General features: G+C 37.9%; 1 protein-coding gene across 2 annotated transcripts in view; it reads left to right on the top strand.

Annotated features, from left to right (window-relative positions):
* TMEM161B (transmembrane protein 161B) overlaps positions 1 to 14278 on the top strand; it is a 34879-nt gene extending 20601 nt beyond the window's left edge. The window contains exons 6-12 of one of the 2 annotated variants that reach the window (XM_070743061.1): positions 5789 to 5940; positions 6347 to 6407; positions 6907 to 7047; positions 7972 to 8085; positions 8822 to 8996; positions 10416 to 10512; positions 12988 to 13356. In XM_070743061.1, the coding sequence (XP_070599162.1) occupies positions 5789 to 5940; positions 6347 to 6407; positions 6907 to 7047; positions 7972 to 8085; positions 8822 to 8996; positions 10416 to 10512; positions 12988 to 13265 (1018 nt within the window). In that variant the 3' untranslated portion in view covers positions 13266 to 13356. Of the gene's footprint in view, positions 1 to 5788; positions 5941 to 6346; positions 6408 to 6906; positions 7048 to 7971; positions 8086 to 8821; positions 8997 to 10415; positions 10513 to 12987 lie in introns of both variants that reach the window. The other variant, XM_070743060.1, reaches the window with a different exon arrangement.
* Positions 14279 to 14743: the final 465 nt, after the last annotated feature.

Below are 14743 nucleotides of genomic sequence, written 5' to 3' on the forward strand. Positions count from 1 at the left end.
AAAAGCTTGTGGTAGATAATATATTGCATGCGACATGTGTGTTTCCACTCCTCATAATAGAAAGTCTTAGACCAATGTCTCTCCCTCCCCCTCCCTCCCTCTCTCTCTCTCTCTCTGCCTATGATCCCCTTCTTTTTCTTCTGTGTCCCATTCCTGGTCCCATTACTACATACGGACTATCTTATTTTCTGGCATTGGCAAGCATTGACAAATTGTGTGTGTGTGTGTGCCCCACCTGACATTATTTTCATCTGTGACCTTCTTTAAAATAATCTAAATAGTCAAAGGGCCATATGACCGCAATTTGAGAACCATCATCTTAGACTTTTGTGATCATTTATCTTCTTTCAGGAAACTACTACATTCCCTCTATTCTTTAGGGAACCACTGTCTTTACACTTACCATCATTTTTTCTTCCTCTGAATGTTCATGACCCATTTCTTCTGCAAAAGTTATGGCAGCTGATTCTCAATTTCTATAATCCATATCCTGTTTCTATTTACCTCTTAGACACTGCTTTCTTTATTGATGTATGTTCCTTATGGAAACTTGTTTTCTGTGTCACCTCTGGCTGATGGCAGATCATTCAGTGCTTGTCTTAAAATATTCAGCAAATAGAAGAGAGACAGGGCTAGATTTGACTTTTAGTATGTGTTTTTATAGCTGATACATTCAGGAAAGATCACCAGTGTTACTTTTGATTGCTTACTCAATTCTGACTATAAATAAAAGAAATGACCTTGTCTGAAACAATTCCTAGACTGAAGAAACCCCAATTCACAAAGCATGAGTGTATTTTTATGAATCTGAATTCAAGCTTAGTGTATGGCAATAAAAATATATTATCAGTTTTGATGCCATATAATTTTTTGTAGAAATTTGTTGAACAATTACTTTACATTTTAAAAACTATAATTTCATAATATCCATGTAACAGTAATTTGTAAATTTCTTATTTGTTTAAAATGGTCAAGAGTGTCTTCATATTATAATTTAAAACTTTTAAAAATACTTTAAAAGGACAATACTATCATTAATAAAAATAAAAGTAAAAAAGACTATTTTGTCTCAATTTTACATTCAGCCCCCTGATATTGTTAAATGCTGTGGTTTCAATAATCTAATTTCTAACGTAATCTGATAAGAAACTATTCTTAATGAACCAATAGAGCTGCTTAATTTTACTTTAAAACAATATTGCTTAATTTTGAATATATACAGTTATTCAAAAACCTATAGTTTGCTGCGTTTCTAATGTTTCCATTAAAGCTGAAGGGCTTAATTATAATTCTTAAATGAAAGGGAAGTTATTTTTATTATCTAGAGTACATTTTAAACAATTTATACTGAAGTTTAAAAATACAAAGTTAAAATTAAGGCAAAAAAAAGAGAAATATAAAAAGAAAAGGGGGGATTTATATAAAATGTATAGAAATTCTTCCTTCAAAAAATATCCAAGTCTAACTTTCATGTCACATAAGTGTCTTTCAATAGACAACTGGACTTTCTTTGTTTATTTGAAAATGTTTTAATTCTCATCCAAGAAGCTTCTTCAGTTGGGGACAACCATGATCTGGATGATTGAGAATCTCTATATACATTCATTCTGATTATCAGTTCTATCCTCTTTTATCTCTTTCTCTTAAGTCCATTTTTATTGTATTAGATAATCTAAAGCAGTGGTTCTCAACCTTGCTAATGCCGCAACCCTTAATATAGTTCCTCATGTTGACCACCAACTATAAATCTAGCGCCAATTATCCCAACAGAGCTTTAAACTTATTGGCAGGAAGGTCACAGGAACACTCCTACTGTAAACAATTGGTTGGATTATAAAAAAATATGTTCCAAAGCGCCAGAATAAAAGGTTTAATTCCTAACACCATGGGAAATTTGTCTTTTCCCATGGTCTTAGGTGACAGCTGTGAAATGGTCGTTTGACCCCCAAGTGGGTTCCCCCCCCGGGTTGAGAACCACTGGTCTAAAGGGAAGTTTCTGGGTACTGTTGTGGTTAGCTCTGGCCCAGCTCCTGCCCCAATGAATGTGCAGGTGGATGTGGGGGAAACATCCACATGCCGCAGGTTTTTTTTTCTCCCGATGGAATCTGCCGACGAAGCCTCCTCTGACCAAGGAAGCGTGAGTGACAGGAAAGAGTCGACTGACAATGAGTCAGTCGAGGTGACTGGGGCTAAACATCTTTGTCCATCTGTCTGGGAGGAGTTTGACTTGGTGACACCTGATGAAGTGGACAAGGCCATTGGAGCTGTGAGTTCCACCACCTGTCTACTGGATCCGTGTCCCCCTTGGCTGGTTTCGGCCAGTCGAGGGGTGACACGGAGCTGGGTCCAGGAGATTGTCAACGCCTCCTTGGGGGGGGTCCTTTCCGCCCCTTTATAAGGAGGCGGTTGTGCGCCCCCTCCTCAAGAAGCCTTCCCTGGACCCAGCCGTGCTTAATAACTACCGTCCAATCTCCAACCTTCCCTTCATGGGGAAGGTTGTTGAGAAGGTGGTGGCACTTCAACTCCAGCGGTCCTTGGATGAAGCCGATTATCTAGGTCCTCAGCAGTCTGGATTCAGGCCCGGCTACAGCACGGAAACTGCTTTGGTCGCGTTGATGGATGATCTCTGGCGGGCCCGGGACAGGGGCTTGTCCTCTGTCCTGGTGCTCCTTGACCTCTCAGCGGCTTTCGATACCATCGACCATGGTATCCTTCTGCGCCGGCTGGAGGGGTTGGGAGTGGGAGGCACTGTTCTTCAGTGGTTCTCCTCCTACCTCTCCGGTCGGTCGCAGTCGGTGTTAGTGGGGGGTCAGAGGTCGACCCCGAGGTTTCTCCCTTGTGGGGTGCCTCAGGGGTCGGTCCTCTCCCCCCTGCTATTTAATATTTACATGAAACCGCTGGGCGAGATCATCCAAGGGCATGGGGTGAGGTATCATCAATATGCCGATGATACCCAGTTGTACATCTCCACCCCATGTCCAGTCAACGAAGCAGTGGAAGTGATGTGCCGGTGCCTGGAGGCTGTTGGGGCCTGGATGGGTGTCAACAAACTCAAACTCAACCCAGACAAGACGGAGTGGCTGTGGGTTTTGCCTCCCAAGGACAATTCTATCTGTCCGTCCATTACCCTGGGGGGGGAATTATTGACCCCCTCAGAGAGGGTCCGCAACTTGGGCGTCCTCCTCGATCCACAGTTCACATTAGAAAAACACCTTTCAGCTGTGGCGAGGGGGGCATTTGCCCAGGTTCGCCTGGTGCGCCAGTTGCGGCCCTATTTGGACCGGGAGTCATTGCTCACAGTCACTCATGCCCTCATCACCTCAAGGCTCGACTACTGTAACGCTCTCTACATGGGGCTACCTTTGAAAAGTGTTCGGAAACTTCAGATCGTGCAGAATGCAGCTGCGAGAGCAATTATGGGCTTCTCCAAGTATGTCCATATCACTCCAACACTCCGCAGTCTGCATTGGTTGCCGATCAGTTTCCGGTCACAATTCAAAGTGTTGGTTATGACCTGTAAAGCCCTTCATGGCACCGGACCAGAATATCTTCGGGACCGCCTCCTGCCACATGAATCCCAGCGACCGGTTAGGTCCCACAGAGTTGGCCTTCTCCGGGTCCCGTCGACTAAACAATGTCGTCTGGCGGGACCCAGGGGAAGAGCCTTCTCTGTGTGGGGCCCGACCCTCTGGAACCAGCTCCCCCCTGAGATTAGGATTGCCCCCACCCTCCCTGCCTTTCGAAAACTCCTTAAGACCCACCTCTGCCGTCAGGCATGGGGGAACTAAAACACCTCCCCCTTGCCCATGTTGTTTTGTTGATTGATTGACTGTGTGCCTGTTTTTATATATACTGTTTTTATGAGATTACTAATTTTAAATTGTAATTAGATTGGCGGGCATTGGATTTGGTATTATGTACTGTGCTGTTTTTTAATTATTGTTGTGAGCCGCCCCGAGTTTGCGGAGAGGGGCGGCATATAAATCCAATAAATCTAATCTAAAAGAGGGGAGTTTGGCAGACAGCCCAGGAGGAGATCAATCATCTGTATCATCCTTGGATTCTGAACAAGAATTAATGACACATCCACGCATGCGTAGAGTGATGCATAGGAGACAACAACTGAAGGATTATTACAAGAGAAAATGAGGCCACCTGTGGTTGGGTGGGGCTGCTGTAATTAGTGCTACAAATAAAAGTGCAACCTGGTGTTTTAGCCTCATGGCAGTTTATCTGATTCATTGTTTCGTCAAGATCATGGTTTTTGTGCTGTTCAAGATTGTGTGTGGATTCTCTGGACTCTAGAATTGGACTCAATTTCCCAGTTATTGGTTGAGCAATTGGATTGCATTTAATCTGTGCCTTGTGTGTATCAGAAAATCCCTTTGACATTTAAAAAGGGAGCTGTTTCTGTTTTTCTGTTTATAAAAATTTGGGGGTTTTCTTTTTATCGTGTGGTATGTGTCCTCCTGGACTAATTACCCTGTAATTACGGGCGGTGCAAACACACTGGCAGAACAGGTACATTGTTACCAAATATCCTTGACTTCTTCCAGAGTTAAAATACTTTTTCTCCATTCTGTATTAGTGAATCTGCCTAGGTTAGCTAACCTAAAAGGTCTCCTTTTATCATGTTTTTCTGTCATCAGCATTTTTTCCAAAGCAAAAATTTCTTACAGTTAAACTTAAAATCTCTCTCTATATTAATAAGATTTTAGCAAACTATAGGAAGTACTTCAAATTCTCATTTTCAGTCAATCTGGCCTCTTTACTATTTAAAACTAAAATCAACATTTTAAACAATATTTTTGCTGCTTATTTCCCAATGCTTTTTTCTCCTTTAGGTTTTATACTTACTTAAAGATCCCCCCCCCGCCTTACAGGTTGAAGGGAAATCACCCAATATAATGAAACTTGTTATTCCGAAAGATCTTAATATCAAAAAAGCCATTTACAAGACTTTTCTAATAAAGATGATCAAGAGACGAAGGGGACAAACCCAACACCTCTTGAAGGCTCCATACTATAGCTCGGGCAAAGCTGCCTCTTCCAACTCCCAGAGCTTTAAATCCCACCAGAGACTAGTTTTTTACAGTCTCATCACAGGGAGCATCTTTGAGGAGCACTCTCAGTGATCCCAAGTTCTTTCCTTTATCTGGAGAGGATTTACTTTCTCCCATGTTTATTGTCAGCTCTGCTAACAGCAAACTCACTTTCAATCTGCTATTGCTTTAACTGAAGTTCGTTTTATGGTACCTTTTGAGCAAATTAGAGCTAATGTTCTTTTCCCCCCAGAAGAATTTATGTTCCACCTAATAGCTGGTTTCTGAAGACTTGTACACAGTGTTATTCCTTCTCCCTGATGCTAGTCTCCCAAGAATGCAGTCTTTTTTTCTCTACAGCATCCAATCTTTAAAACTTTGCTAAATGAAAAAGAAGTTCTAGTCTTCTTTGGATATAAAATGGATTTTATTTTAGTAGCATTTTCTTTTAAGCCTAGTATATGCCAAGACAGTTTAGTTGTTTTTAAATGTTATAGTGATTTATTAAAACACGTTTATCCATGTGGTTTTATAATTTTTGCAAAAATATGAGGAATTGGCATTAACCTTTTATGAGCGTTAACACACTTGCCTTATAGCTTAAAAACTACTGCTCTGCCTCTCCCCCCAATTATGACAATGTTTATAATTTTACCTATAGACCTACCTCTTTAATGTTAGCACTTAGTTTCAAATATTTTAATGTATAATTGTATGAAAAAAAATTCCTTGACACTTATATATAGCAAAATATTGTTCTCGTTAACTACACACTACTTTAAAGTTGAAGAGGGAGGAGAAAGATCAGTCTGTGTAACCTTTGGCTTCTTTTTCTTTGTCAAAGCTATGGTAATTCTGATTGTAACAGAAAACTATTTGGAGTTTGGACTTGAATCAGGTAATATTTTGATGTTAATATGGACAAATACTTAGCAATTTTAACAGTAAATATAGGCAATATTTTTTTAAAATAACAATATTTTTTTTTGTTTTCAAATCTTTTATTTCATAATTTTTTCACATTACTATTACAGGCAGAAATATTTTTCTGCAAATTATAAATATTCTTACGTTAAGAGTTGACAACCATTAAATTGAATTGGACTATATTCTTGTGTAATGTGCTATTTTCTATTAATAATGTATTGCACTTTCAAATAGTATTTTGATTTTACACATAGCACTTGATGTTCTCTAGATTATGCATAGCTGAATTGGTATTTCTGCTTAACTATTTAAAACTTCTATTTTTTCCACATTATCAATCTAATATTCTGTGTTTACCGTCTACATTCTATCTGCAGGTTTCTCCAATTTTTCAGAAAGTGCAGTGCAATTTTTTGAAAAGCAAGGGTTGGAATCCCGGTAAGTATAAAACACAATATTAAAGATGAAAATATATTATCATCAAAAACTTGCCTGCCTGGAGAAGGCCGACTCTGTGGGGCCTGACCAGTCGCTGGGACTCATGCGGCAGGAGGTGGTCCCGCAAGTAATCTGGTCTGATGCCATGTAGGGTTTTATAGGTCATAACCAACACTTTAAATCGCGTCCAGAAACCAATCGGCAGCCAATGCAATATCAATTGGTGGCCAAGAAGAAAATTCTGTTAGTATCAGGTGAAATTTAGAAAGGATAAAGACACATAGCTTGTTAAATGGGAGCCAATGTTTAAAGACTGTGCAAATATGGCCTTTGGCTACATTGTAACCATAAGTTGATATATTACCAGTTTTCAATTATAACCATAGTCTTCTTAAAAGCTAGAATGTTTCTTGAGCGGTGTTTGTTATTTGTTTTGCTGCTTTTTCAATCACCTATTTTAAAATGTTAAAAAAACTAACTGTTACTCTTTCTCTTTTAGGGGTCCTGTTTCTAAACTTACTTTCAAATTTTTTCTGGCTATCCTCTGTTCACTTATTGGAGCTTTTTTGACGTTCCCTGGTTTGAGGCTGGCTCAGATGCATCTTGATGCTTTGAGTTTAACAACCGAAAAAATCACGCAGTAAGTTAAAAGTGTATAGATTTCAATTTAAAGTGTAACCTCCACTCTCAGTTACTGTATATTATTCTTATAACATGGCTCTGGTTTTTTTTAATGCCAAATTTCAGAATGTGTTTTCTAAAATTCAGTGAATTTAAAATCTTATTAAAATGTAGTTACATATTCATAAAGAATCTCCAAAGGGAAACACTAACGGAATAAAATAGGACTATATTCGGATACCTAAAATGTTGATGAGCAAATTGATGAGTTCCACCCAGATATTCATCTGTTCACCCTCTACATTTTAGCTATCTGAATGCAGTCCTATTTTCTCTGCTCTCTATTAGTATGTTATCTTTGATTAATCCGATCTTGGTGGAGAATGATGTTCCAAAGGCTGGGTACCATGGCAGAAACTGCTGTTTTCCTGCCTTATCCAAATGATACCCTTAAAAGATGGGACCCTTAATGTACCATTCCCACCAAACCTGATAGGATGTGTAGATATAACCTAGGTTATCCCCTCAAATAATCTTCCATGTAGGCTTTAAATGTCATTACCAGCATCTTGAAACTTGAACTCAGATGTGGTTATAAGTTGAGGACTATATATGTAATCATTAACAGCATTACCTTGTCCAAAGGGAGAAGTTTCCAAACTTTCCTGCAGTTGTATGTATTCGGGAGTATTTGGTAATGGCAAAAAATTAGGCTTGGAGAGTTAATTTGTATTATTCATTTTACACAAGACTGTTTAATAAGCTTGCAAGGAATTCCAAGGTTTTCTCAAGCTCTTTAGAAACGATAAATAAATTAACATCGAATGTAGCAGAAATCAGTAAGACTAGTATTTATCTTGCTTTCAATATAGAATAATTTAGAAATACTGTACCCTTTTTCTGTAATAATAAATGTATTTATTTTGCTTTCTGTCTCTTGCAGAACTCTGTTACATATAAACTTCCTGGCACCTCTGCTTATGGTGTTATTATGGGTAAAACCAATTACCAAGGATTATATTATGAACCCACCATTAGGAAAAGAAAATGTGCCTTTGTAAGCTGTTTGGAAATATTTATTTTTAAATCTTACATATGTTTAAAATGCAATATTTTTGTAGATATATTCTTATTTTTTAGAAGAGGAACTCAAATAGAATAACCTTAGTTTTTAGGATAATGTTTCAGTCTTTCTGAGGGGAAAGAAAATGCCACCTTGTCTCTCTTATCCATTCAGTCCCTAATAGAGGGACAAGCAGTTCTCCTGTCTTCAATTTCTTTTCATACATCCACATTTCTTCTCACAGGAACACATTTTCATTTGCCATTTCTATCTTCCCCCCAGTATTACTAAAACAGTTTGGCGGCCCCGACCCTCTGGAATCAGCTCCCTCCAGAGATTAGAACTGCCCCTACCCTCCTTGCCTTTCGTAAACTTCTTAAAACCCACCTCTGTCGTCAAGCGTGGGGGAACTTATCTCCCCCTGCCTATGTAGTTTTTAGTGCATGATATGACTGTATGTATGTTTTTATTGGGGTTCTTTGCTTTTAGATTATTAAATGTATAAGTGTTATTTTAGATTTTGAATTATTAGATTTGTCAATGTATATTGTTTTTGTCACTGCTGTGAGCCGCCCCAAGTCTGCGGAGAGGGACGGCATACAAATCTAATTAATAATAATAATAATAATAATAATAATAATAATAATAATAATAATATATGCATGTGGGGGTTGGGGGAGTCTGTAGAGTGATGTTGAGAAAATTTATGTGTTCATTCTTTAATCTACAGAATGTCAGAAGCTACATTTGATACTCTAAGATTGTGGATTATAATTCTCCTGTGTGCTTTGAGATTAGCCATGATGCGCAGCCATCTCCAAGCCTATCTGAATTTAGCACAGAAATGTGTGGATCAAATGAAAAAAGAAGTTGGGAGAATAAGTACTGTTGAATTGCAGAAAATGGTAAGTCTAAGGTAGCAATAATCAAAAATATACATATTATATTTTATTTATATTATATACATATTATATGTATATTAAGCCATTTCAGTTTTAATTAATGGGCCTGAAGGAATACGTTTTTAAAAATCAAACTAATGAGGCAGAATTTGATGTGTTTTTCTAGAAACCACGACAATATTAATTTAGTTATTTTCAAGTGTATGATAGCCTGGCAATATGACTTAATAATTTCATTTTTCATTAACTTTGAGTGATACTACTACTGTTTTCTTGAAAATAGTTATATTTTTAATATACTCTATTTCATAAAATTGTATGCAAATATTTTTATATATTTTTATATAAATAGAACTGTGTGTACCTTCCTTTGTCTTTTTCATTTTAAGAAAAAGAGATTAAATATAAAGAACACATGAAATTCCATTTTAAATAAGAAACAGCAAATATAAGTGCATTCTAACATATTATCCCTTTTAGAATATAAATAAATGTTTTGGGAGAAGTTGGAAGGGTTTTTTTCAATATTGAGAGTACCTCCTAAACTCTTAATTTATTTCCTTCGATTTGAGGAATTACTTACTTATCTCCTATAGCTTGTGACACTCCCATATGGTCAGACAGAGCCAGTATACTTGGGTTTCATTAAACAGAGTAGCAGGAAGCTGGCCCATGGCATGGCATCTACCCTATTCAAACCATCTGCAGTGCACTCTTCAAATCTGTCTTTATCCCCAGACGTTTTATGGGAAGTTTCAGTTATTTAATTGATTGTTGTGTAGACTTCCTTTTCAGTTATATGATCCATTTTGTTATTATTTTTACTGTTGTAAACTGCCCAGGATTGATCAAATTGGGCTGGACTTTTAATAACTAAGCAGCTAAATAACAGGAGAAAGTGGCTTTTCAAAATATTTCACTGTTTGTTTGCTTTCCAGGGGTTAGTCCTGTGTATTCATGAGCAGCAAATATATTCTTAATGCCAGTCACTCACTCACTTTTCAGATTACAGAATAGGATCATTTCTATTGAACATGGCTACAAAAACTGTGCAAGATTGAATTCAGTCAAAAGAGGACTCAGAAAAAAACATTTTTTTTTCAGGATTAGAAATGTAGGATTAATGGAGAGGGGATTGAAAAGAAGACTACTTGGATTAGGATGGCCTTACCTTCTGCTTATTAATTCTGTTAACTACTGTTTCAGTCCACTTTTTAGTTCTTTAGTTCTTGAGAGAACAATTATTGACGCATTGTGGGCTGACAGGGCAGGTAAGTATGGGGATCTTAGGTGGTTGTCAGCATATTCCATAGAAGTGTTTAATGTGGTTATACCATTAACTGTGTGTGTTATTAGCTATGATAACTTACATGATAGTGTTGTCTTGCACCCCTAATTGGGCACTATTTTGGTTGATTTCAGGTGGCCAGAGTGTTTTATTATCTTTGTATAATTGCTCTTCAATATGTGGCACCTCTGGTTATGTTGCTACACATGACTCTTCTATTAAAAACTTTAGGTAAGTAATATTCAATAAACAAAAGAACATGCTTGTGGGCAGTTACTGGAAAAATTATATTAAGTAAAAAAAATCATTTGCGGGGGGTTCATTTTAAAAGTAGGACAAAGGTAGATGCAAAAAGTTAATTTCTTGGTTATTCATTTCTCTAGTTCCATCCCACCAGTCATCTTTTAATTTCTGAATCAACATATGGCATGAGTATTCCTGCTAACTATAGGGCATATTTCATATATATAACTGTTATTAAAGGTTCTTAAATAGGAGGTAAAAACTAAGACAAACTAATATAAAAAAGAGATAAATAAAAGTGCAAGAAAAATATATATAAAAAAGATTGTATAGGTAGAAGAAGCTTTCATTCTTCTTTACAGTACTTATGTGAAATCATAAATTTACCTATTATTCTTTGATTACTACATACCTATCTTTCTTATTATAATCTGTCCTGTCTAATCATTAAAGCCATAAATCATGGCTTTTTATGCAAAAAGTCCATAAAGGGGCTTCAATAAATAATAAACACAGATATTATCTTCTCTTGGATTAAATAAATGAATTTAGTCATTTTAGCAAATTCTGTGATCTTCATCAAGCTTTTTTTCCATTGTGCATAACACTTAATTTTCCATATTTGTGCATGTAAGAGTCTTAAAGTTAAATGTTGTCTTTCTTTAGCTATTACAGTGATCCCTCGATTTTCGCGGTCTCGATTTTCGCGAAACGCTATACCATGGTTTTTCAAAAAATATTAATTAAAAAATACTCCACGGTTTTTTTGCTATACCACGGTTTTCCCCACCCGATGACGTCATACGTCATCACCAAGAGTCACTTCTCTGTCTCTTTCTCTTTCTTTCCTGTCATTCTCTGCTTCAATCATTTTCTCATTACTTTTTTTCTCCCCTTTTTTCTATCATTTCTCTCTCTCTTTCTTTCTCTCTCACACTCTCTTCCTCCCTCTCTCATCTCTTTCTTTCCTTCTCTCTCTTTCCTTCTCTCTCCCCCCCTCCACTTGCCCACGAGAAGAAAAAAAGCAACCTCTGCCGGGCAGCTCCCCTTGTGCCCCCGCTTTGTGCCTGCCTCTTGTCCCTCGCGAGTGGAAGGGTTTCTGGTGCCTTGTGCCGAATCGGTTGCGAGGTCCGCCTCTGGCTAAAGGTTGCGGCTTGGGCTGGTCGGCCTCGGAGGCGGGAGAAGGCGAAGAGCAAGCGGTGAACCCGGCGGGGTGGATGGCGGCATCGGCGTGTGTGTGTGTGGTGGTGGGGATAGGATAGAGAGGGACCCGGGAGAGTTCGGGTCTGCCGCTTGGCCGCCGCCGAGGAAAAGCGCGGGGAGGGCAAGAGAGGGAGATCGTGGCATGCGAGGTCCCTGCAGAGCAGAGGGGGTGGCTGAGGCGGCGGAGGCGTAGCGGCGGCAGGCGAGCTTGGAGCCTTGCTTCGCCTCCTTCACTGCAATAAAAACGAAGGGGTCAGACGCAGCCTTGGCGAGCCGAAGGTTTCCGCGGCTCTGACCCAGAGCAGGAAGGGCTGGTGGGGGCGGCGAATCCACCTCCCCAGCCACCGGAGGGAGATCGGGCTGGTGGGGGCGGCGAATCCACCTCCCCAGCCACCGGAGGGAGATCGGGCTGGTGGGGGCGGCGAATCCACCTCCCCAGCCACCGGCTCCACCATCTGCGCATGCGTGGCCATGGAAAAAAGGGCGCGCATGCGCAGATGGTGTTTTTACTTCCGCACCGCTATATCGCAGATAATCGATTTTCGCGGGAGGTCTTGGAACGTAACCCCCGCGAAAATCGAGGGATCACTGTAATGCTATACAGTATTGGCCTCTTTCCAATTGTCTGCAATCTTTCCTCCCTCTAAGATAGAATTCATCATATTTTGTGAAAGTTGTAAATATATTTTAGCAAAAAATTTATAAGAAACTGATAATTCATCTGGTACAGGAACCTTTCCTACTTTAATGTTTTTATAGCTTTAGAAACTTCTCTTATTCTTATAGATGTGTTCAGAATCTGTCTCTATTCCTGTGTAATGCTTGGTAAATTTTGTTTTGTTAGATATTCAGCAGTTTTTTAATTTGTTTGTTTGTTTGTTCATTCATTCATTCATTCATTCATTCGATTTGTATGCCGCCCCTCTCCGAGGACTCTCTTTTCTAGAGAGATGTCACTTTTTAATACAAATTGGAACAATATTGATGAAATGTTTTTTGCATACCACATTATCATCAATACACTATCTCTTTTGTAATTTCAGTATCAATATTTCATCTTCTTTTGAAAAATGAAACATGACTTAATATCGAGAAAAGTTGAACCATATGTGTCAGGTTTCAAATTGTTGTCTCTGTCTTTATTCTATTAAAAATGTTATTTCCCTTTCCTAATAAGCATGCAATGTTGTTCTTAGAAGCATGTGATTAAAAATGATTTTAAAACTTAGCAATGTTCTTACCTTAATTATTTTTCTGTAGGTAACTATTCGTGGGGCATTTATCCAGAATTAATCTCAGATTTACCCACAGAGAACAATCTACAGAGCAGTTCAGTAAGCTCTGAATCCTCATCTGATGATAAAAAGATGAAGGTAACCGTAATACAGCTATCAATGGCTCTGGCTAGCCTGAAGAACATTTTCACTCCACTGTTGTTCAGAGGACTCCTTTCATTTCTCACTTGGTGGATTGCTGCTTGCCTTTTTTCCACAAGCCTTTTTGGGCTTTTCTACCATCAGTACTTGACAGTAGCATGATTTTAGAAAATAACAATTCAAAGAAGCCTATGTTCCCCAACAGAGCAGAAGAATATTGGAAGAAATAACATTATAAAGTTTCATTCCTTTAATACCTCTTCTATGGTCGCAAGCAATGTAATGTGTAATATCAAAAAAACATGACTTCATAATACCATTACCCAAATTTTTAGTGAGAAATAGGAGATGATTACTTTGAAATTTGTTTAAGTATCTTTTGTTTTCATGAGTTCCATCCTGCCCTGGGAGCATGATGTATACAGTCATTGATTGACTGATCTTAGTAGTGTTAATATAAAAAGATAATATTAATGGTGACTGCTTAAAGGTGAACGTTTAATTAAGCCATATAAGGAGTCAGAAACTTGGATGACTTTTCTTTTGAAAAGCAAGCTAATTCCACAGGACAAATGAAATACTGTATATTACAGTACAGGAAACATTCTGAATAGAGTTTGTTGTAAGTGCATGGAATACAGAATAATTGTCCTGCAGGAGGTATTTTCATATTAGTACTGCATCACTTGTGTGAAAGTTCAGGAATGTAAGTTTCTTGAATGTTACAGCATGTGTCTCTGAGCATATATTTAAAATGAATATTTAGTGTATATAATCTGCAGGTAGTAAGCTCATGAGTTGTTTGAAAGCTTACTACATGTGCTTTGTTTCTGCACATTCACATTTTAAATTATGTAAAGTGGTATAATATGCTTATGCATCTCATTATACCACATAATGTAATGTGTCAAGAAATTCTAAAAATTCGTATTATAAGAGTAATATAACTATATTGTTTTGGTCTCATCAATCATTTTAAAAATAATAAATGGCCATATGAATCATTGAATGTTTAGTCTTGGTGCTAATAATTAACTAGAAATTTATTTAGCTTTTATGGTTCCATAATTTAACAAATGCCATTATTATATCACTAGTTGTTGAAGTTTGACACTAATCAATATTAAACTAATTTTAACAAGTATAATTCAATAAACACTATTTGAAAACATTAACAGTGAAATGTATATTGGGCAAATTTTGTTAATTACCATATTTTGGGGAGTATAATATGTACCTTAGTTTTGAGGAAGGAAAATAAGGGAAAACCATTCTGGCTCTGCCTCCCAGCAAAAAGCAAATAGTACAGATGATATACACTGTTTGCTGGGTATTTCTCTGTGTGTGTGTGCCTGACTCATAGAAATAGAAAAAAATTGGAGAAATGTACATTACAGCAATCGCATTTAGACTTATATACCACTTCATAGTGCATAGCCCTCTTTAAGCGGTTTACAGAATCAGCATATTGCCCCCAATAATCTGGCTCCTCATTTTATCCACCCCGGAAGGATGGAAGGCTGAGTCAACGTTGAGCCAGTAGTAAGATTTGAACTGCTGAACTACAGCTAGCAGTTAGCTGAAGTAGGCTGTAGTTACGCACTTTAACCTCTGCACCACCCCCAACTCTTTCTGCAAAA

Source organism: Erythrolamprus reginae, chromosome 2, assembly GCF_031021105.1.
Source record: "Erythrolamprus reginae isolate rEryReg1 chromosome 2, rEryReg1.hap1, whole genome shotgun sequence".
Classification (NCBI taxonomy): Eukaryota; Metazoa; Chordata; class Lepidosauria; order Squamata; family Dipsadidae; genus Erythrolamprus; species Erythrolamprus reginae.